Raw genomic sequence first — 24,800 nt, forward strand, 5'->3', positions numbered from 1 at the left:
ATGGAGTTGATTTTATATAGTGTGGCGAGGGGACGCGGTCTCATAGGAAAAACGGGAGTCCAGATATTACATAAGTACCCAACCTACAAATGCTTGGGCTGAAACTTTGAAGACCCCCATTTGTCGATGATACGGGAAGAAATGTATGCCTTCCGAATGTAGCCTAATCAGAAAGTTGAGTTCTGAGTCAAATAAGACCCTGTCCGTGAAAGCCAGAGCTTCAAGGGAGTTCTTGGATTCTAGATCCACTTCCTAGGCCTAAACGCCTAGCAGCAATAGTGGTAGCAGAAACACGAGACACTAGCTAGGCCCTGTCCTGCACTGCCTCACAAAGATTCTCTGCTGCTCTAAATTGATTGCTTCTGCCCAGCTCGCGTGTGAGGCAAACTTGATAAATCGATGCACTACAGAAACTTCTTGCCACAAGGCATGGGAAAAAATCCCTCATCATCTGCTATATTCAATGTATGACGCACTGCCATAATCAAATCCTGCACTCACAGTGCTGAGGAATCAAAAGCCTCCTGCACCCAGGGACTATCTTCAGAGAAAATCTTCTCCTAAGAGTCAGACCTCAGGAGAGAATATGTTAAGGATCGACACCTATCATGATGGAACCTGAATTGTTCCATATAGGAACTCCTCTTAATCATGCCTGTTGCATGACTTGCAATAAGGCAGGAACCCACTATTGGAGTGAGGGGGCTCAGAGAAGGCTGTGCTGAGGGGAGTAGTACCGGAGAGCTACTGATATCCTCACACTGTTTAGTCAGAATTTACACTAAATTCAACATAGATTTGCTCAGTAGCCCATACGAAGTCTGACTGGCCAGTCCTCTGTGACTGAGCCCCACAGGGACCAGACTTGCAATACTGTGTACTGATCCAATTGTCCACATAGCAATTTAACACCAGGTCTTGTAGTTAAAAAAAGCATGGCTGCAGCACCTCCCTTAGCCGTACCTTATCTATACATAAAAACATAGTGCACCAAATCAGGCGTAATGGAGAATAATGTAACCCAGTGGTAATTATGAGTATATGCCAGCTGCAGACTCTCTAGTGTAGTCCCAGGAAGGCACCACTGAAGGAGGAAGCTCAGCTGCATGTCATTGATGTGTAATGGCACCCAGACTGCAGCCAACCTCTGCTTTGGTGGGGAGTCCATTCAATGTAACACCTCTTCTCCCCCCTTAGCGGTTCCCAGTGCTAATCCCCGTCTCCACCTTGCTCCGGAATCACAGTGGAGTGTCCCGCTGCGTGGGTTTGCTGCACCCAGTTGCTGGCCTTTTCAGGCACTCAGCTGGGAAACCTAGACAATGGCGCTACCCCCCCCCCTCCCCCCCTCTGGCAGGAGCCGCTTCTGTCATCCCCTGCAGCGCTGTAAAGTGTGTGAAGGGGTTTCTGGGAAAAGCCACCCTGTGCCTGCAGCTAGCTAGGTCTTAATAACAAACTAAAAACTTAACTAAATCTCCTTTCCCTTGACTGAAGCAGAAGGGAGACTTCTGGCAGAGACCCTGCAGCAGACTGTCTAATACCACTTAACCCAGGGGTAGCCAACTCCAGTCATCGAGAGCGCTACAAACAGATCACTGTTTCCGGCTCACCTCATAGGTACACAGGTTCACCGATTACGGACCTGTGGATCTTTTACTTCATTTGTGATTCTGCGAAGACACATGGAATAACCCTGACTTAAGCCATCCTCTCAAGCTAACATCAGTTGTCAGAACACCACCATACTAAACTGCAAACTTCCATCCTGTGGAGAGATTGCGCAACTGAAGCCAACAGAGGATTGGTACCCAGGTCCTCAGACAGCTGTAACACTAGGTTTAACTGTAGACGATATTGGGACCATTGTGGTAGGAGATTCAGTTGTAAAGGGTGAGAATGGACGTGACCGAACTGGAAAACCTTGAAGTCCATTACCATTTTGCCCAATAGACGAATACACAGGAGCAAGGTCACCAGCCACGGTTGAAGGACCTGCCGAACCTGTCTATGTATGCAGTGGGCCTTATCGCCTATCTGGAAAACTCATTGGTCCCTGGTAACCCGGTTCATTCACAGAAACTGGAGAAGTTGAGAATGGATAAGGTTGGATATCTTAAAGTTCCCTATCCAACCATGTACAAGATTTTGGTTCAACATAAAATTCCCATCAGAAAAGATTTTTCTGGAATACGTTGGACAGGAATTTTACGAGTAGGTTGTCCAAAAACAGAATCATCCCTGGATATCTGAGAAGTGATAATACCCGGGGTGCCAAAACCTAACACCACAGTTTACTCCCAACAACCCAAATATGAAGTGTGTACAGGATCAGTCTTTTGGGAACAGCCTGTGACTTCTTCACGGAGGTTGTTCAAGATGGCAACTGCAGTGTGTTATACTACAGAAATGAGCATACCAAGTAGAGTACATACTGATAGGCCTCCCCCTTCTGTGAGTGCCAGTTCAGAGACAGAGCTACATTAGCCTCTGACACCTTCCCCACTGCCCGGGACTCACTCATTGCTTTAGCATGGCCAGAGCAGCTGTCCAGTTAAGCGCTGTATAGTAGAGGCAGCACCTCATATAGTCTGCCTAGTGCTGTAGAAAAAAGTTAAATAATAGTCCCTTACAGCTACTGAAGCAGGGAGAACCATTTCAGATTTTTCCAATTTTGTTTTTAAAGCGAACGTAAAAAAAGTTCTGCCAAATCTCAACTGTCTGACAGTTTAAAATCGATTTTTCAATTTATTAAATTACACATTTTTATCCAGTTTAAGTATCATGGGTGTTTACCAAGGTATCGCTAAGAAATTAGAATCCATAGCGTAACTCTTCCTCCCGAATTCAAACAGCCAAGCCAAAATTACTTTATCTGCCATAAATTATGTCAAGAATGCAAAAATAGCTAAGTTAAAGCAACATTAGACAGGTACTTAACAAAAAGATATTAATTACAGCCACAAAAAAAAAAAAAACACATCATGGTACACTGTTTTGTATTGGATAAAACCATAAAGTAGACACTCAATTACTGTTGCATCACTTACATAATTAACACATTGTGTTAATTATGTATGCGGTACAACAGCAAAAAAAAAAAAAAAAAAAAAAAAAAAAAAAAACAAGCTTATACATTTTTTTTTTACCTCCACTATAAAAAAAAACCAGTACTGGGTTGATTTTTTTTTTTTGTGGTCGTTCTATAAACCTGTGTTCAGCACCTTGAAAAATTGGGATGCCCAATGTAAATTTAACCTAGCATTTTTAATTTGGTTAAAAAAAAAACTAGTGTTTTCGCTGTAACATGAAAACATAAGGCAGAAAGTAATTTGGTTTTGCTTGGCTTTTTGGATTCAGGAGGAAAAGTTACCGGTAGGGATCAAATTTCATGGTGATTCCTTAATAAACCATGACACTTCAAATAAACTGGATAAAGATGCACTTAGTACATTTAATAAATTGAAAAATATTTATAAAAAAAAAAAAAAAATCAGCAAATAGAGATACTAGGCAGAAATAGTTTTGACATACTTTCAAATACAACATTTTTGGGAAAAATCCGAGATGGGTGGTGGACACACCTTGTTAAACTAACATGGAATTACCCACATGATTTTTAGTGAAACCATGACAAGTCGTTCCCCTGATTGTTAATCAGGCCGCCAGAGCCCTGGACCTCACAGTGTAATCTTTCGCCAGTGTCCTAGTGGATGAAAAATGGCTACAACTATTTTGGGAGTTTGGAGGGGGCTACTAGGCAAAAGGAATTTGAATTATTTACTCCCTTACTAGAAATATACAGATTACAAATATTAACACTAGACGTCAAATATGCACAGCAGAAGAATAAAAACTTTATTTGCAATGCAAAAAAAAATGTACATACAGAACATCCTAAAAAAGGGAAAAATAAAAATCACCTCTTCAAGACAATACAAATCTTTATTTACAAGGTGGGCAGCTGGAGGCTGAAATGGGATCAAAATATCATTCTCATCAAGCACAGTAGTTTAATACTTTAGACCATCCAAAACAAAATGCAACACACTTAAAAGGTGTACCATGTACCTCAATCATAATGGTTTGAATGCATTTATTCACTATATAAATCCACTGTACTAGATAATATTGAAGGGGTAAACCCTCAAGTACTTAAAGAAAATAACATGCACTTATAAAGTTATTGCCTACTTGTATTTACACAGACAGAACTCTTCTCTTGCTAAGATAAATTGCATAGAAAAGAGTAGGAACAAACTCAAGCCATCACTGAAACATACAAGGTATTGACTATGGGGATTGACTTGTAGTAGCTCAGTCCTAACACTGGGCATATTAATATATTCACAATGAAAACTACTCTGGGGAGCTGGAACGCGACCTGGAACTAGCAGCCGAGGAAGCCTGTGGAGGAGGAGACATTGAACCCTCATAGCTAACAAATGGAAGTGGTGATTTGGACCGGGATCTAGCATTCTCATTTCCATTCTCCATTGGCGAAGGGGATCTGGAGCGACTGTGGGAAGATCTTTCCTGTTTAGTATTTGAGAGACTTCTAGAACGATCCCGTCTACTTCGGGATAGGCTACGGGAGCGGTCGCGACTCTTTGACCGACTTAGAGATCGCTCTCCAGAAGCTTCTCTGGTCCCTTTTGATGGGCTGCCAGATCTCTCCAGAGACCTCTCTCTTAAATCCCTTGACTTGCTGCGTGATCTCTCTCGGGACCGCTCCCTCTTTTCCTTAGACTGCTCACGGCTTCCTTTAGAACGACTACGTGACCGGTCCCTCATTCCCTTAGAGCGACTACGAGAACGGCCCCTCATTCCTTTAGAGCGACTACGAGACCGGTCCCTCATTCCTTTAGAGCGACTACGAGACCGGCCCCTCATTCCTTTAGAGCGACTACGAGACCTGCCCCTCATTCCTTTAGAGCGGCTACGAGACCTGTTCCTCATTCCTTTAGAGCGGCTACGAGAGCGGTCTCTCTTTCCTTTAGAGCGGCTACGAGACCGGTCCCTCTTTCCTTTAGAGCGGCTACGAGACCGGTCCCTTTTTCCTTTAGAGCGGCTACGAGACCGGTCCCTTTTTCCTTTAGAGCGACTGTTGGACCTCTCCCATTTGGACTTGGAGCGGCTACTAGAACGGTCTCGTTTGCCTTTAGAGTGGCTTCGGGATCGCTTTCCCTTGGATCGGCTGCGAGATCGTGAGCCATGCTCAGATTTAGGCTTACTTTTTGAACGAGACTCTCTCTGCTTAGATGGAGAGCATTCTTTACTCCTAGACCGAGATTTGGACCTGCAAGAACACACAACACTGTTTAAACCTGACAAGCATTGGTATTTCACAATAGAAGTTGTAGGATTTGTATATAAAAACAGTAGTAAAAGTTAAAATGTCTTTTGACTTGTTGTCCATTCTAAAAGTCTTCTACTATTAGCCCTCAAGCAATAATGGTGTGCTGCAATAAAAGTGCATAAAATAAGCCACTTACCTGGATTGACTCTTCGCAGGTGAATGTGAACGACTCCGTATTGGTGTGCGAGAACGACTTTTCTTAGCAGGAGATGGAGAATGACTTTTAGCTGGAGAACAGGAGCCACTCTTTGCAGCTGAAGGAGACCTGCTCCGCTTAACAGGGGAACGAGAACGGGCCTTCTTGACAGGTGATCGAGAACGGCTCCTTGATCTACTGTGGCTACTACGCCTGCTTCTGCTGCGTGATCTCCTCCTGCTTCTTGAGCGTGACCTATAGAAAGAAAAAATAAGTTTTGAAGGCTCTTGTGGCTATGGTATAAATGAAAAAGTACCAAGATGAGTAGTAGGATGATCAACCAAAAGTTTAGCATTCCATACATACTCTATAATCCTTGCATTTGTTATATGAAATAATCACATTGCAGACATGGTTAGAAGAGCATGTTTTCTGTATTATTGAAGACCAGTAAGTAGTAGCCAATCCAAGTAGTTGAGATCTACAGGAAACTTAAAACCAAGCTAACGGACCCCAGTTGAACCATCTCGGTGTACAATGTATTCCCCATTATTGTGCGGATAGTAAGAAAGAAAATAGTGTTCCATTGCTCCCAAACTTTATTGAATCGTGTCACCCTAGAGAAAAAAATTCTCATGGCACCCTTAGACACAAAAGTTCCTGTTATAATAATCTTTTAAAAGTTTTTCTTAGTGTTTGCTTTATATGCCATCCTTGTGTTTATATGGTAAGGGACAGGATTTGCTTCTGTTTGTTCAAATAAATGATTGGCATAAACACTTCATTAAGAGCAGCAGTAACATTAACCACCTGGTATAATCTTGAAGTTCTCAAGTCAGGTTCTTGCCCCTTGTAATACTCTGTTGTTGCTGTATATTCTTTAAACCCGAGTGTTTGTGGTTTAAAGAATACTTGCTTTAGTAATGGTGTTTAAATTGTTTGACAAAAATATATAGCCAACACCAATGTTTTTCTAAATCAAAATATTTGTATTGACATTTATCTGTTACCTGTATATTTATATTGTACTTCATTTTTACTCTGTACTATAGTTATATTTGCAGCTCTATAATGTAGCTTTCACATCACACTTTTAAAACGGTATATTGCCGTTTTTTTGCCTTTTAAAACGTTTAAGGCTGCAGTGTGAAAGTGTCATAGTTGAAATACCATTTAAAGTTAACTGGTATTTCAACACGTTTAAAAAGCAGAGTCCTACCCGTTTTAAAGCCAATTCAGAGCCGTTTTTTGTGCTGTCTGAATGGCACTGAAATGGTATTTAGTAAAAAATAAAGGTTAGAGCACTGTGATAGGCTGTCCCTTGTCTTGTGTCCCTTCCCTGAACCAGGAAATAAGCTGTGGGTAGAAACGTGTTCAGAGGTTTAACGGCTTGACTGGTGATGTGAATGGTACTTAAACTGTATTTTTAAATGGTAATCTGCTACAATATGAACACTAGACCCGTTTAAAATACCATTTAAAATTACAGTTTTTCAAAACGTTTCAAAATGTTTTATGTGATGTGAAAGCTACATTAGAAAACCAAAAAAATAAAAAAGGGATTTTGTTTACCTACCAGGAAAATACTTTTCTCAAGTAGACAATGGAGTATAGATGGGTCCGTAGGAGCCAGTGCACTTTAGATAAAATTAAATCTACTGTGTGCTGGCTCCTCCCCTCCCACAGCCGAGTCTAGAAAACTGCGCCAGAAGGAGACGGTCATACTCAGAGGAAGAACCTAGCAAAACAATAATCCAATATACTAACAAATTAACAGTATAACAGGAAAAGACTTCAAGTCTGTCAAAACACCAAGACCCTGATACCGAAAAAGGAAACACTGAGGGAGCCCAGTATACTCTATGGACTACGAGAAAAGGATTTACCGCTAGGTAAACAAAATCCTCTTTTCTCTAACATCCTAGGGTATACGGGAAACCAAGTAGACAATGGGGATGTCCCAAAGCTCCCACAACGGACGGGAGAGTGCTGAGAAACTTGTAGAACCGAAATGGAGGTCCTCCTCGGCCAAGGTATCAAACCTATAGAACTTAAACGTATTAGTTCCTGACCAAGTGGCTACTCTGCATAGTTGCAGGGCCGAAATACCTTGGGCAGCCGCCCAAGAGGATCCCACCTATCTTGTCGAATGGGCGGATAGAGGCTGGCACAGCAGCCTGAGAGTATGCTGAATGTTGTAGAAGATCTGGTCTCTGAGGAAGGGGCCATGGCTCCTCTACCGACAGGGACAGAAGAACCGCGAACCACGCCCTGCGAGGCCAATAGGGTGCAAGGAATACCACATGAACTGTCTCCAATTTTAGGAGCCACAGGATCCGCGGAATTAAAGGGAATACATATATGAAGTGGTAATTCCATGGTGCGGTTAGAGCATCCACCCCCACCGCCTGTGGATCCCTTGTCCTAGAGCAATAAAGTGGCAGCTTCTTGTTCTGGTGAGAGGCCATAAAATCCACTTGTGGACATCCCCAATGAAACACGGGAGGGTGAAGGCTCCACTCTGAGCGGTATTCAATGAGCCTGATTCGCCATGTTTTTATGGCGAATTTGTGCTGTTTGGCGAATTTTTGACTAAAACGGTGCATCACCCTATTCAATGACCACATGGCGAATACATTTGAAGGTTTTTTTCGCCATGATTCACCGAGTAGCAATCGCTATCTTTTTACGGAGAAGTGGAATGTGAACTTTTAAAATAAAGTGTTTTGTTTTTTTACATTTGGTGTCAAAAAATCAGGAATTGTATTCTGAGGAGGGGCATGCTACTTTTATTCATGTGCTGTAAGCACATGAATATATATTTAATTTAAAAAAATATATATATATTTTTTTTTTACACAGCAGCCAGCAGGGGGCACCGGAGCCGAGCCGCTCATTACATATTCATATATTCACTGCACCCGATCGTTACGATCGGGTATAGTGAATATACGGTCCCCTGCTGGCACCCCCGGGGGGCAGCCTGTGCTGCCTGGCACCCGGGGAGCCCACCTCCCCCCCACAAACGTTCTGGGGCAGGCAGAGAGACTTCCATCTCTCTGCCTGCCACCATCCTCAGGCTCCCTACGGCATTCGCCGCAGGAGCTCATATTCGCTAGTCAGGGGCAGCGAGCCCCTGACACGTTGAATACCGGAGCCCACCGGCTCCGGAACGTGGCGAATGTGCAGCGAATCCTAAAAAGGATTCGCTGCACCTCGCAGGTATTCTTATTGAATACCGCCCAATGTGTCTGCTGAGGAAATCAGCTTATACATTTTCCACTCCTGGAATGAACACGGCTTGAGTCTCCACCCATTGAAGAATCCTTGATGCCTCCTGCATGGCAGCTCTGCTCTTTGCTCCCCCTTGAGGGTTTACATACAAGAACCGTTGCTTTCAGCAGGGCCAGGTAAATTGCCCTGAGCTCCAGTACGTTGATTAGAAGACTGGTTTCTTGAGGAGACAACTTCCCTGAAAATGAACTCCCCCCCCCCCCCCCCAGTGTTTCCTTTTTCGGTATCAGGGTCTTGGTGTTTTGACAGACTTGAAGTCTTTTCCTGTTATACTGTTATAGGGTTTTCCTCTTGTGCCTCCAACAGCATTAGAGGCTCCCCTACATATTGACCGAAAGCATTCTGTCCTAAAGGACTGCAGCAAAGGTCCTGGGTAATGTTTCCTTGCAGGAGGAGGTGCAGATGGTAGGTATATGGATTCAGGGTCAGCTGCCCATTGGCGTAACCATAAAATCCTCCGGGCAGACACAGCCATAGTGGTAGTGCACGCAGCTACAACTCCTATTTCCTTTAAAGCTTCGCATAGGAAGTCTGCCGATTCCTGAATATGTTTTAGAGGGGTGATCAAAACTACCTGAGGATTTCCTTCACCCTTGAATCCTTTTGGATAGCCACTGCCCACTTTTAATGGCTTTTGTTATCCAACATCCTGCTATGAACAGGCCATTGTGTAGCGCCTCCTGCCACATAAATAGACTTTAAACACGTCTCCAACTTACAGTCCCCAGGATTCTTTAAAGAGACTGCACCTGGGACAGGTAAAACAGTCTTAAGACAGGCTGGAAACTGAAGTATCCACTGTAGGGGGATTTTCCCAAACTTTCTTATCTTGCTGTGGAAATGGGAAAATAGATAAACTTTTGTGTACCTGGAATTTCTTCTCAGGGTGATCCCATGTCTGCCTTAACGTTTTATTAAGTGCCGTGGATACAGGGAACGTAGCAGTGGATCTAGGTTTTGTAGAGAAAAACTATTTGCTTGGACTGCTCCTCTTCCTTATCTGGGATGTTGAGAACTTCCCTAATGGCAAAAATAAGGGCTTCTATCCCTTGAGGCTGAGAGTCTTCTGCTACCTCAGTACTATCTAACGCCTCTTCCTCCTCTGTGTCTGAACCCAGAAATGGGGGGGGGGGGGGTGTTTAGAGAGCGTCTAAGAGGGGCTAACCTATGAGGGACCTGTTATAATATCAGAGACAGTTTTCTGTAATTCCTGTCTCTTGCCTTGCAACCGCAAGCTCAGAAGAAATGGTGGACATATATATTACACACAAACCCACCCACCATCTCCAAATAATATGTCCCCAGACACCGTGACCCAGCTGGGTCAGAGAGGGAGATTAAGAGAACAGCAGCACACACACCCCTATGGCACAGACTCGCTCTAGTACAGCAGCAATTTAGTAAGGTCCAACCTCACCGCCACTCGACTGCAGTCTCAGGGTCCTGCTGCTGCGTAGCCGCAGTGCCAGTCACAAAGTGGAAAATGGCGACATACACTCGGCTGTTTGCGCCTTCACCGCCGCTCCGACTCCAAAAATGGCGAGGCGACCTCTGATGACGGAGAGGTCTGCCGCCTTCCAGGCTCCGGAGGTCCCTCAGTGGTGACTCTCCGCCTTGTAAAAAAAAAATAAAGAACCGCAAAAACATGCCAATGGTGTGGCTTCAGAGGCTGTGTGCGCTAGTTCTTAAACAACTGCAGTGCATCAGCCATCGGGAACTAAGACCCGTCAGCGGGTTGCGGACCATTAACCCTTTAAGAGGTTGGTTTAGCAAACCCCACATCGGCGCTGCAGGAAGTCTGGATACTTGCTGCAAGTGAAAAAAAAAAAACTCTGGAGCTTTTTTCTAGACTAGCCTGTGGGAGGGGGCATAGAGGGGAGGAGCCAGCACACAGGAGGTTGAATTTTATCTAAAGTGCAGCGGCTCCTACGGACCCATCTATACCCCATTGTATACTTGATTCCCTATATAATGAACAATATAAGTCCATGGGTTTTTAGGGTGTGGATTGTAACTAATGCAGTGGTTTCCAGACTACATGCTCCAGCACCCTGGGTGCCTCATGACACTTGCAGGAGCGTGCCTTGGGTTTGTTTTCTAGGAGCAACTTAAATTATCTATGGATGATAGATAGAGCTACTTTAAATAAAAAAAAAAATTTAATAAAAAATGTAAAGCCCTGTACAAAAAAAAAAAAAAAAAAGCGGCAACGTAGAATTCAGCATTACAACCGCATTTGGACTTCAATATTTACCTCGACCTGCTTCCTGAATAAGATCTCCTTTGGCGACTTTTGCTTTCTACCAAGCGAATTTTCCGACCATTTATCTCTGTGCCATCCAGTTTCTCCAAGGCTCTCCTCATGTCAGATTGAGACCTGAACTCTATAACACCTTCATTGGTACGCTCCTTGTGTGCATCTGCATAGGTGACCTCACCTGCTTGTCTCATGAAATCCTAAAGGAAATAAGAGAGCAGATCATGACATATCAAAACATGGAATGCAGTAGTTACATAAATGTTTCCATGTGCATTAATTCTACGATTGAAAAGTTAAGTAATTAAGATTGCCACCACTTTTCTACAGGACAGCCTCTTCTACAGATTGCTGCCCCCAAAGGAGTGTATTAAATTCATCTCATCACTGCAAAGTCACAGAAACACCAAGAAAGTCATCAATAGCCTATTTTATAACAGAGCATACTTTGGAGATCATTCCACTACCCTGCAATAAATAAAAGCTAGTGATTTGCACTGGCACTGCAATGTTTAATGAATGTAGTTAATAACTGCAATACCCACCTTGAGATCCTGCCAGCTGCACCGACTGGAAAGGTTCTCCACAATAAGTCTGAACTCTGTGCGTACAGGGGGGCCATATTTATCTCTGCCAGATCTTTGGCTCCTGTAACCACCTTTATTGCACATAGAAAACAACGTCAGTGCTCCATTTCAACCACACGTAATAATCTAATTTTTTTGGGGGGTGGGCTTTAAATAAAGCTAGAGGATGACATTTTTTTTTACATAAAACCTCCTTTGAAGCCGTGATTCTGGCTACTGATTAGCAGCAAGGATGCTGTGTTACTCACTCCATTCTGCTGTGCTAAGAATGGGCCGGTTTAGGGAGTGTACTCAGCCAACCTTATCAACAGGACATCACAAAGCTTACAGGATTTATGACATTACATGGTTTAACTTATTTACATGCATTTCTACAAAGCATTTTAGGAGATGCCAGTCACTTTATTTACATTATGGCAGGAGGTATAAGAAAACGGTACTTGGAAGCACACGCAAGGGGAGTCCCCTATTCCAGATTAAAGCCGGTTTGGTCTAACCCTTTTAAATCCTCACCATCACCCTGCGTCTAATGGCAATAGGCTGCTGTCGTCATGGCTTCCGGTAAGGTCAGCCAAAGGGTCATAGGGCAAGGGTCACACAATGTTTGGAAAGGCCAACCAGGAAAGGCAGTCATCTTAAGCCTCAATGGTCTCAGCCCCCACTGGTCTCTTTCAAATTGAAACATCAAGGACGGTTAAAAAAGGATTTTGGAATTCGACATGCAAAAAGGTTAAGAATATACAAGTTAAACATGACAAGAATACCACCCACTTGTAAAAATTCTGCCTCCCCAACTAAAATAAAACCCAATACTTCCACCCACCACATTCATTCTGATTTCAATGCTGTTAAAACCTAAAGACATTTACCCTTGTGCTGCCAAAAGTATCAATTGTCACCTTTAACACCACAGGGTTTAATGGATTGCTATACAATGGACAAACATTAAAACTTTTTGAATATAAACTTTCATAATGTAAGACTCTAAAAGCAATGAAGCAGAAGTGGTAACCTTTAGATAGGAGATGGTTCTTTGTGTGGTAGCTGTTTAGACGGGTTCCCGGACGCCTCACTGACAGTCGGGATTCCGACAGTCATTACCCCTCCGTCGGAATCCAGACTGCTCCCTCGTGGGGGTCCACGACCCCCATAGAGGGAGAATAAAATAGGTGGCGAGCACAGCTTGCCACCGTGCCCGCAGTGTGGCGAGCACAGAGAGCCCGCAAGGGGCTTCATTGCGCTCCCCCCGCTGTGCAGTAAGGATTCCAACGTCGGGCTAATGACTGTCGGAATCCCGACTGTTTTACCACACCCGTTTAGACAGGCCATGAAATGTACTCTGAACTCTGTCTATACAGTTTGCACACTTTAGGCCAGATGTATGAAGCTTCAAAAAATGATAAAGTGGACAGTGATCAATAGCCAGCCAATCAGCTACTACCTGACTTGCTAAAGGCTGTTTGAAAAATGACAGGTAGGAGCTGATTGGCTGGCTATCACTATCCACCTTATCACTTTTTAAAGCTTGATACATTAGGCCCTTTATTTGCTACACCTGCAGTACAGTAAGAAAAAAAAAGTGGCAGATTTATTAAGCTTGGTGAAGTGATAAAGTGGAGATAAAAAGGTAGGTGAACACCTCAGCCAATCAGATCCTGTACTTTTTCAAACACAGCTGATTGGCTAATCCTTTCACCTTCCTTTTTATCTACACTAACTTCACCAAGCTTAATACATTGTACAGCAGGAAGATTTGCACAATGAGTAGGAAACCAGCTAGCATAAAAAGGCAGACTGACACAGGCTGCACAAATGAATGGTGGGTACACACCTGAATGCCATGTCGGCGGACCAGACATAGCAACAACTGAATGGACGATCAAGGTAAGTGTACACACTTACCGATCGTCCACTCAATGTGTCAGTCAGGATGCCCAGCTATGACATCAGCCCCCCGAGCCAAGTGAACAGACCATTCATATAAACTGCCACGATATATCTGAAGATGTGTCCGTTATTGGCAGTGATGCATAGATGACATAATATGGCTGAACGACATTGTTCAGACATACCAGGGTACACTCCCATCAATGGGCTCATTATATATGGTCTGTTCACTTGAATGGCCGATACATAGACCAATGTGTACTCAGCATTAGAGTTCCTTCTACCCCATAACCTGCAGTACTGGCAGCCAAGAAACACATCCACATGTCTTGAAAGAGGATGCAATGTATTTTTAAAAGACCATTCTTTGTGAATGTTCATTTATCCTAAGTTGTAGAACATACTTTCCATCAATATTCGATGTCAAAGCAACAGCTCAAAACTTAAATGGCTTTGTCAACTCTGGGACATCACCGACCTATACAGAAATGGGTAAAAAAGCCACACCAACTATTAGCATGAATCAGCCATTAAAATGTAAGATGACAATTAAACTTCAACGTATGGTTACCAATTTTGCTTACCATATGCAAAATGTCAGTAACGTTCACTGTATGAGTTACTTTAGCTACTGCTAGAGGCTGTGGACCCATCTATCTTTCATCAAGTAATGAGCTGTTTCTTTACTGTAGCAAGTAAGGCAAAAAGTTAAGACTGCAGACTTTATGCAATACGCCTGGCAACAAGTATTCCTAGAACTCCCCAAAAGCTGCTACCAAAATAGTCAATGCTTACTGCGACTTCCAAAGCTGTATCCATCCCTGTCCCGCCGTGGTCCTCGGGCAAGCTCAACTATTACTCGCTCTCCGCACAGGTCTTTGCCATTCAACTCATATACAGCATCATCAGCATCACGAGAGTCCTCAAACTCCACAAATCCATATCTAAAATAAGAAACCAAAATATTTAGTGTATGTAGCAGTTGTCCCAAGGGGAGGGGAGACATGTATACAACATAGTAAAAGGTACTTGTGTATTAGCCGGGTGCCCGGTAAGTAGTTAGCGTAGCGGCGCTGTCAGAATCAGTGTAGTGTTCCCATGGCCAGCGTAGTCAGAAGTAGCGTAGTGTTCCCGCGAGCTTCCCTGTCAGAATCAGCGTAGTCAAACAGTCAGTGTCCCCGTCATAGCTGAAGGTGAAGTGACAGTGTAATAATGGCTGCAAAACCTGTGACAATGTTCAGCTTGCCAAAGACAGAGGAGGAGGCAGGTGTGAATGTATTCCTAAAAAAAAAAAAAAAAAAAAAAACTACTATCCACACCAGCCCGAAGCGTGGCGAGCGGACGCGTTACACATCCTCCCGACCTGTTCATACCCCCACTATCCATGTCTGCGTGGAGTGGACTTCATAAAGTGTGGCGAGCGCAGCAAGCAACCGAGTCCGAAGCGTGACGAGCGCAGCGAGGGACGCAGATTACTTCACGTGTTCAATGTCCGCTCGCCACGTGGATAGTGGAGGTATGAACAGGTTTGGAGGACGCTGGGCTCGCCACGCTTCAGCCTGGCGTGGATACTGGGGGGTTTGAAAATGCCTCCTTTATTGTGCATAGGACGCACTTGCACCAGCATAATCCCTTTATGCATGAGGAACACATGCTAATAATTACTGAGACGCTCCTGCGTCTCAGACAGCTGGAGCACCTCTCCGCCGGTGCCCACATGATCGCCTCTCCGCCGGTGCCCACATGATCGCCTCTCCGCCGTGTCCACCAGCGCAGGGTATTTGGCGGTTACCGGCGCTGTGTGAGAGGCGCTCACTAGGCTTGGCATGGACGCCGGAGACAGAGCCATGGACGCCGGGGTCAGAGGCGGGCTGCCGCGGAGTCACTACACTAACTACGCTAGGCAGCTGTTTGACTACGCAGACAGCGTAGCTTACCTTATGCCTGCATACGTATGCTAATTAGGCGCCCGGCTAATATACAAGTACCTAGTAAAATTCTCAATGGAAGAGATTCAACTTATTTGCGGGAATTCAGCAACCAGCCACTATTCATTTACTTCACGCTGCAGCCACTGTACAAACAATGGGGCAGATATATGAAGCCTTAACGAGAGATAAATGCAAGGGTGATAAAGAGATAAACATACAACCAATCAGCTCCTTACTGACTTTTCTCAAAACCAGCCTGTAACATTGCAGTTAGCAGGTGATTGGCTGGACGTTTATCTCTCTTTATCACCCTTGCATTTATCTCTTGTTGAGGCTTAATACATCTGCTCCAATAACACCTCAGATTATCCGCATTAAACTGCAAATCCCATGTTAATTATTTGGTGCAATGTAGCCATCATATTACATGCTACCTCGTGGCTAGTTGCAAGAAGTAATCGAATAGCTTCATAACATTTAGCCAGAGGCTCCCTTGCCACAAGGGGGCTGGAGATGTTAGAAATGGAGGGACTGCAAATATATTGATAAAATATAGCTCCTTTAAATGCCTCAGAAACTTATGCTGCCCATACACTTGTGAGACATTACATTCAATCATTCGATTTCGACCACATCTGGCCGATAAATCAAATTATTTTATGCAAAAAATGTGTACCATTCGACGCGATGCACGGGTGCGCCGGTCGAATGTTGGGTCTCAAGAGCTTATGTGCTGCACATATTTATCTAATTGCAAGAGCAATCGCATGTGGTTTTTAACCACATGCGATGCTCAAATGCAATCCGCTGGTGGGGGGGTGGAGGGAACGCTTTTTGAGCAGAGTGGGGAGAGGGGGCCAGAGGGACCACTGGTTGTGGGAGACGGCGGCATTGTAGCTGTAACGCTAGTGGGGGTCAGTCAGGGGTGGCGGTAGAAGTGTTTAAACACGTCTGCCGCCACCCGACTGACCCCCGCTAGCGCGACTTCTTGCACTACATAACGCTGCTTGCCCTCTTCCAGCACCCAATACGGCATGAGACTTTGGGTGCTGTAAAGGGGGCACTTTAGCATCACAAGATCCGTTCAGGTTCGATGGACATAGCGCTTCGATGTCACAAGGAATCCGATCGCACAAGTGTATGGGCAGCATTAGCGTTTGATTGTGCTTAGCCTAAAATGATTGGTTATGGGCTATAACTTGACATGTCCATCTCAATGTAGCAAAGACATGGCTTCACAAAATTGTCTTGTGGGACAGACAAGAAAGAAGCGATAAAAGGACTTTATGGGATATGGGTTGATTGGGAAGGTTGATTCTGAACCTTTGTCGATGGCCAAGAGTGCAGCAGGTGACCATTTCTGATGTGATAAGCAGAAATCTAGTTTTTGGGCTTCAAACGCACAGCACACAATTGATACATTTTTATATAACCAATACCATTTTCCGCTGCTGCTAAAACCTGGGTCATTGCGGTGATACCCAGGGAGCGGAAAAGGGTTAACCCAGGTTGAATGACCTAGAAATTAAACACAGCTCCCACCCATGTTGCACCTATATACAGACCTCCGTGGATGTCAATGGAAAAAAGGTTAATTAAAAAAAAAAAATAGATTTTTTTTTTAAACAGAAATTAAACATCTTAAACATCCCTAGCACTTTCCTTATTTCGATAACAGCTTTTTATAAAGCTAGGTTACCTGTGTTATCACTTGAGGATCCATGACTGTTTTCCCATATTTACACACCTAAACTTAACTTTGACATTAGCGCCACCGCACCTCCAGCAGTGCAGCCCGGCACCTGAGGCGCACACACATTAGCAGAGTGTATTAGGACAGACGGACTGCACGGGACGCAGCACTGACAGTGCACAGCTAGGCTCACCATCAGGGTTCAGCCACAGATGTCTCACCGGCATGATCGCGTCGACAGTGGGTCACTCGGCACTGGCATTACACCGCCAATGGGCCCGCAATCCCTTCATGGTCAAGATCTCATCCTGCTGCCCCCACGCTGCAACGCACACTGGGGGCAGCAAAGGGACAGGAGGCCCCGGGCTCTACGGACATTGGCGTGGGCAGCAGCAACTGCTCGAGGCTCGCCTCCTCCGGTAACTGCCGCTCAGAGATAACGGGCCGGCTACGGCGTCACGCTGGGAGCAGGCGGCAACCATTTTGGGATCATGCCTCCCTGCACGAGCGCCTCGCCCCCTCTCTCAGCCAAGAAAATGCTGCAGCCGAATACGGACCTACCGCAACACCGGGGCCCCGTCTCCCTAGCCAGCTTCATGCTGATCACCCACCGCGTTTATTCCCCCTCATTCGTAACATCCATGCACACAGTTCACGCTAAGCAACGCATCCACCCCGCTCTCACCCGTTCTTCAGATCCACCTCCAGCAGCTTCCCGTAGCCTCCGAAGAACCTCTGGATATCTTTTTCCCGGACATGATAGCTCAGTCTCCCGATATACACACGCGGCATTTCGAGGGCTCAGAAGATGGCGGCCTCAGCTCCGCAGCAGAATGACGACACGACAATGGCAGGCGGGACGTCGTAAAATTAACCAAGGGGGGCGTGTTCCGGCACGCATGCGCATAGCACTAGCGGCTTTGATCAAAGGGTTGTGACGTCATGTGAGGGCGGAAGTTGTTTGTTGCCCTTACAGATTTATTTTGATGTGATGAAGGTTTGGTGTAGGTTATTTCAGGATTGCCTACCTGTAATCTGACCCTCTGCCTTAGGGAGAACATGCTCTGTTCCTGGACTTTCCTGGTAATGTATAATTACCATTCGCTGGCCACAGATTGCTGTGTCCATCTCCTGTGCATGGTTGAACATGTCCTCCACATGAAGAGAATCTAGGGTTCTTGTGTAATTTCACGGCGCCAACATGGCGCCGTGCTACTTCCGGGTTCTACGCTTGCCAAACTATCTAAAATAAAGTAACTTAATTCCATGCCAACGTGGATAGTTCATACCCCCACTATCCACGTTGGCATGGAGTTGATTTTAGATAGCATGGCGAGCGTAGCGAGCCACTGAGCCCATAATGTGGGCGAGCGAAGCGAGCCCTGCAAGGGGACTCAGACGCACGGCGCCATGCTGGCGCCGTGAAACTACACAAGTATCAAATCTAGTTGCTACCTTGATCAAAGTAAACCCAGAGCTGGCAAAAATGCTTGTTGCTATCAGTTAATAGCCACACAGCATAACGAGTATCCTTATGGGTATGTGGAGTTATATCTATTATCTGTTTCCATCAGGGCTGGGGTTGGGAGGCCAATGTAATCAAGTTTCCCTCGGCTCTTCCGTCCACAAATGGCAGCTGTAAAATGACAGTGAAAAGGTTGACACATGAAAAAAAATTGATATGGAAATGGATGACAGAGGAAAATGTCAACATGAATTTTTTGTGTGTCTGTGTCGACATGGACCCCCAATTAATTTAACCCGCACCCCATGCGAACTGATTAGAATCAGGCCCTAAATGAGATGAAATATCCGAAAAATTATTATGGCTAAGAAATATAGGCAAATACATCACTTACAGAACAGGCTATCCTAGTGACTATTTTTTACCTTTAGGAAGTAATATACAATATAACCACAGCACCTCCACCAGCCCCTTCAATGTTTATGTCTCAGAGCACCTTGTTCATAATTCAGAGGAAGGGTTGTAGTCTTGAAAACAATTGCATGCGGAGGGACACACAACACAGAGCAATGCTGCCCCGCATGCCAGGTCCCTTACTGCAATGCACAAAGTTTTGCGATCGCTAGCATGTGAGTGCTTCTCTATACAGGATTGTGGTCATTAGGCACATTTTGGCTGGAAAATGGAAACCCCTCTGTGTTTGCTTATGGTGGGGTAAATAAAAGCAAACTGGGAAGAGATTAGGATTATGTACAGAGGTTGAGGTATGATTGTAAGAAGGAATGGTAGACTTTAATGAACAAGTGCATGATTAGAGGACATTTGATGCTATGCAGGCAGCAAAGTGCGTTCCAGAGGAGAGCAGCAGTGTTGAAAAAGTTTTGGATATAGGATTGGAGGAAAGAATATAAGCAGAGGAAAGACAACACTGGGGCAGATGTATTAAGCCTTAACAAGAGATAAATGCAAGGGTGATAACGAGAGATAAACGTCCAGCCAATCACATTCTAATTGACTTTTTTCAAACACAGCTTGTGATATAGTAGTTAGGATGTGATTGGCTGGACATTTATCTCGTTTTATCACCCTTGCATTTATCTCTTCTTAAGGCTTAATACATCTGCCCCAATCAGAGGAAGAGGAGGAGAAGGATTGTGCTCTATGAAGGATATGTAGGAGGGGAATTGTGACTGAGGGGCCCATTTATCAACTAATATTTGCGGCTAAATCCCCGAAAACACCCTTTTTTGGGGGTTAACCGCAAATAATAAGTTTCACCTAAATGTATTAAAGGGGGACCGCAGCAGGAATCTCCGATCCCTGCTGCGATCCCCCCCCAGCAGCGCCGCATTCCCAATAGGTTTCTATGGGGGATGCGAAGCTGCCTGATGTATCAACATAGGGCAGCCCGGCATCGCAACCCTGGGCTATCGCCATTCTAATATGGCGATAGCCCATTGTAGCCTTTGGCTACACTTCGCACTGCCCGAGCTGCAGTGCGGTCAGCGGGGTCGCGGGGGGGTCAGCGCATAACCGCGCATGCGCAGACCCCCCGGCTTCCGGCTCCAGGCATCGCAGGGACGGGCTCCTTTCGGAGCCCTGTCCCTGCGCCTGCCAGATGATACATCCTGGCGGTATTGCAGGGTACCGCAATGTGATGTCGGGCGATGTCACCGCCCCGGCATCGCATTCCAATGATAAATGCGCCCCTGAGTGCTTTAAAAATGAGTGTAATAAGCTTAACCTGGATTCTATAGGCATTCCTAGCTACTTTGCTTTTGCTAACCCTTCCTCTACAGCAGGCACATGTAGGGGGTGCAGCTGGTGGGAAGATGGCCCATTTAGGGGCATGGCATCATGATTGGATCATCACAACTCCACTGGCCACTATACAGTAGGCGGGGGGCTATGACGCCACCTCATTTTTGTGAGACTCCCGAGCCAGTGATAGAGACAAGAAGTATAGGTTAGTCAATATCATCATTACAGGAAGATAAGCAACATTAAGGATAGTTTTAAGAGGGGAGAGGTAGGATGGGGGATGATCAGAGAAATACGAGGTTGCAATAGTTGTGGTGAAAAAAGACAAGAGCATGTATAAAACATATGAGTGCCTCCAGGGTGAGAAAGGGAATCATTCTGAAAATGTTGAGGAGGGGAACGTGGCAGTATTGGGAAAAACCATAAATGTGAAAGGGAAAAAAAGGGAGGAGTAACGATGACATCCATACAACAACTTTAGATTGGAGAGGGGATATTATCTTCAGAAAAGTATAATACCTTATAAGTGAATATGTAATACTGACGAATACTTTAGTTATGTCCAGAATACATAGTATGATTGGACTTGCAGTACTGTAAAGCATACTTATATACTTTAGTCCCAACTCCCTCCTCTGTACATGCAGTATGATGGAGAACATCACAAGTGAAGGCCTCTGTCCCAGCTCCAGTGGTGTAACTAGGTGACATGGTGCCCGGAGCAAGGGTATGTGTCACCATCAGTCACAGTGCCCAGGAGAGGAGCTGCTGCTGCCGCACATTAGGGATGACCATCATTGCCATTGATGGTTGCCATTGATGGCAATTCTGCATCTGGCCATTGATAGTGCTAAACTATGCAATGGATGACCATCGATATTTTTACATATCAATGGTCATCCATTGTGTTTCATTGATTGGCCTGTGGGTCAATCAAAACACGGGGGTGGGGCTTCACAGGTGTCAGGGGTGGAGCTATGCTCCGTGTCACGGCACTTTGGGAAAAAAACATAGTTTTGCTGTTCCATCGATGGAAGGAAACCATCTGGTTCTCCCCCATCGATGAATCATCAATGGTCGCTGGCCATCCATACTGCACATGCTTCCTTCCTGTGTGATCCGATCAGAGCTGAGCTCTGTGAGGAGTCTCTGCTGCTGAGCTGCTCTGAGAAAGGCCCCGGAAAGTGCAGAGACGGAGACAAGGCTGTCTTCGTCTCTGCAGCAATTAAGAAATAAATTTAAAAAAAACATTGAGATGCCTGATTACGGCTCTGGCTGATATTGTGAGCAGGGCGGCACAGTCAGAGAAGACACAGCAGATCAGGGTGCCGTTAGCGGTGCACGGCGCCCTTTGAACTTTTGGCACCCGGAGCTTGAGCTCCACTGGCTCCACACTAGCTAAGTCCCTGCCCAGCTCCATCCCCACCAGGTCCCATCTGCGGCGATATCACTCATTGCATAGTGTGCACCTAGCATTAGCCATAATGATGCAGTTGTGGTAAAGAGAAAGCTGAGATGGATACAAGCAGTACTATTGTTCTGGAAAAAATAGGTCCAGGAACTCCAGGTCTGGGAGTGGATCAATTAAATTAAAATAGGTAGAGAGAGATGTATCTATTGTATTTAGAAACAAAGGCACTCACAGGTGACTTTAAAATAAAACTTATCTTATAGAAAAGTACATTTTGGCCCAGAACAGGTCATATTTAATTAGAGGTTCAGGAACTGAGGGCCATATTCTAGTTCACTCTTTCTGACAAAATCCTTCTTAGATGGACAAAACCATGTGCACTGCAGGGGGGCAGCTGTAAAATGTGCAGATAGAATTAGATTTGGGTGAGTTATTTTGTTTCTGTGCAGGGTAAATACGGACTGCTTTATTTTTACACTTCAATATAGATCTCACTTTGAAGTAAAACCCCACCCAAATCTAATTCTCTCTGCACAAGTTACATCTGCCCCACCTGCAGTGCACATGGTTTTGTCCATCTTATGCAGGGTACACACCAAAATGATTTGGATTGGATGCAAATCGTATGATACGATTTGCATACGATCCGATCCCCTCTGTATTCAGATGAATGGATCTTTTACAGATCCTACCTGAAGCAGGTAGGATCGGATTCAGATCCAACTAAATGATTTTGACCCAATCTGCATCCAATCAGTCTGAATTGGATCCAGATTGATGGGATTGTGCCAAAATCGTTTTGGTGTGTACCCAGCATAAAAGGATTTTGTCAGAAAGAGTGAACTAGAATAAGGCCCTGAGTTCCTGCTGAAAAATAGCACTGCATACAAATACATGCCTGGGGATACAGATAAGTAAGTTTGGTACTATCTGTTTCAAAACAACAGTTATTACAGTGAGTCAAGACAGACAGAAAGCAAAATATCAAATAGCAGATCTATACAAGTCTCGGTGATCACTGATCTCATTACAATGATATACTCCATTGTATTCTTGAGCTAGCGTGACCTCTACTGGTGAGCAAAGACAAGTTGAAGAATTTGGTGGCACCTGCAGATGGAAAAGAGAAACTATATGAATACATATCTGTGTAAAACAGCTTGCCACTAGCTGAAAAGAAAAGATACATGAGGAATAAAGACACATTATTGTGAAAAATGAAGCTTGTTATTTGAGATTTTATTTATATTAATCCTACCATTCGAATTCAAGCGGCTCCAGTTCCTTTTGCGTCTTGCCTTTGCTATTACCATCAACAAAGCACAAGGCCAATCGTTGACTATTGCTGGCTTAAATTTGGAAAATTCATGTTTTTCACATGGCCAGTTGTATATGGCTTGCTCCCGAGTTGGCACACCGAAAAATGTATACGTTTTTACTCCAATTAAAAAAAAAAAATACATTGTCTAGCCGCTGGCCTTAAGATGAATTAATAAAATAAATATAATTTCCTATTTTCCTTAAATATATGTGTTTTTTTTTCTTGGGTGTAGTAAGGCACTGTACCTATAGATATCTGCTAAAACTTTGTCACATGACCGCCCCCATCAATCCACCGGAAGTCATCTGGCTATAGATAATTAGTGCTTCCCATGCAAAACTGGGCGGGTCGCTAGTTAATAATAAATATGAACATTGGGCCTGATTCAGGTTTGTCCGTAAGTGATGGTGGGAAAATTGCACATGAGCAGGACCTGTTCTGAGCATATGCAGAACGAGTCTTGTATATTGCTCACAGTAGCCGCAGCAAGGTTGACATTCTGCATTGTTTGAGCGGGCTAATGGGGACCATTCTATAAAAGGGGGGAAAGCCCAGGATCTGCATCATCTACAAAGAGTTCCTGGCTATGGCATAGGTGTTCCGATGGCCAGTCTGGCTAAGCTTGGGCTCACTTAGGTGGGCAAATGCTGCAAACTTAATTCAATGCTGCATCTTTGCAGATCTATTATGCAGGGATGCATGCCCCTGGTCCTGGATGTGATACCCCTATGTGCATAGGGAGTGGGGGGGGGGGGGGTGATCCACATTACTGCCTTGCCCGCGGGCTGAAAATCTTCAGCCCTTTGTTCTAGTAGTAGAAGTAGTTTTTTTTTATTGATAAGGCGCCACAAATTGTCCGCAGTGCCGTACATAGAAAACATAAAAACAAATTACAAGTAACGTATAGGGTGTGATGATAAAATACAGCATAAATAGGGTATAGCTGGTAGAACTAAAATCAGCATCAGTTCTGAAGTATGTGTCGAAGTTGTTAAGGAGACTGAAGATGAAGTAGAGGAAGGGAAGAACAGGGCAGGAGCACAGGTGAGGTAAAGGGTGTGTACTTGAGGAAGGAGGACCCTACTCATAAGAGAGTTTACAGACTAAAAGGAGGTGGGTGGACGAACGAAAAACAATAGGAGGAACAGATGGAGGGGTAGGGTAGGCAGGATAGGAGGAGCGAGAGAGGTTAGGAGAAGGGATAGGCTAGTCAGAAGAAGTGGGTTTTGAGGGAGCGCTTAAAGGAGGTAAGGGAATCAGAAAGCCTATGGGTGGCGGGAGGTTGTTCCAGTGCAGGGGGGCAGCGCAAGAGAAGTCTTGGACTCTGGAGTGGGAAGAGGTGATTAGGTGACAGGGGCAAACACAGGATTTTCAGAAGGGGGTTTCCAGAGGGGCGGAGCAAAGCACGGAGGGACACTTAGGTGACCCAGTATATGTCGGATATAGATAGACCAAATGTATATAAATTATACATATATATATATATATATAACAGCAGTGTAGACCCCTGGGCATAGCAACGTATTGGGGCCTCTACCGATCCTCCAGCGGTAGGGGTGGGGGAAGCTTTGATGTCCCGCGGGTGGTAGGGGGTATTATATCAACCGTTCAGCATGTAGGGCCTGGATCAGTCATTTCCACTAATTACCCCTTTACTGTACAGATGGTGGGAGAAGGGGGCATTGGGCTGAATGAAGGGGCCCT

General features: G+C 44.8%; 1 protein-coding gene across 3 annotated transcripts; it reads right to left on the reverse strand.

Moving 5' to 3' along the window:
- Positions 1-3,831: 3,831 nt before the first annotated feature.
- Positions 3,832-18,001, reverse strand: SRSF6 (serine and arginine rich splicing factor 6). Of its 3 annotated transcripts, XM_083147750.1 has the most exons (6): positions 17,824-18,001; positions 14,310-14,458; positions 11,586-11,698; positions 11,038-11,240; positions 5,490-5,744; positions 3,832-5,293 (listed from the first exon to the last, which is right to left on the reverse strand). In XM_083147750.1, the coding sequence occupies exons 1-6, from the start codon at positions 17,928-17,930 to the stop codon at positions 4,354-4,356; spliced, it is 1,767 nt and encodes a 588-aa protein (XP_083003876.1). In that variant the 5' UTR covers positions 17,931-18,001; the 3' UTR covers positions 3,832-4,353. The 3 variants fall into 3 exon arrangements, with proteins under 3 accessions (XP_083003876.1, XP_083003877.1, XP_083003878.1); XM_083147751.1 differs by lacking the exons at positions 14,310-14,458; positions 17,824-18,001 and adding an exon at positions 14,099-14,303 and having other exon boundaries at positions 11,586-13,992; XM_083147752.1 differs by lacking the exons at positions 14,310-14,458; positions 17,824-18,001 and adding an exon at positions 13,919-14,303 and having other exon boundaries at positions 11,586-12,295.
- Positions 18,002-24,800: the final 6,799 nt, after the last annotated feature.

This window comes from Crinia signifera, chromosome 6 (genome assembly GCF_055691185.1).
Source record: "Crinia signifera chromosome 6, ASM5569118v1, whole genome shotgun sequence".
Classification (NCBI taxonomy): Eukaryota; Metazoa; Chordata; class Amphibia; order Anura; family Myobatrachidae; genus Crinia; species Crinia signifera.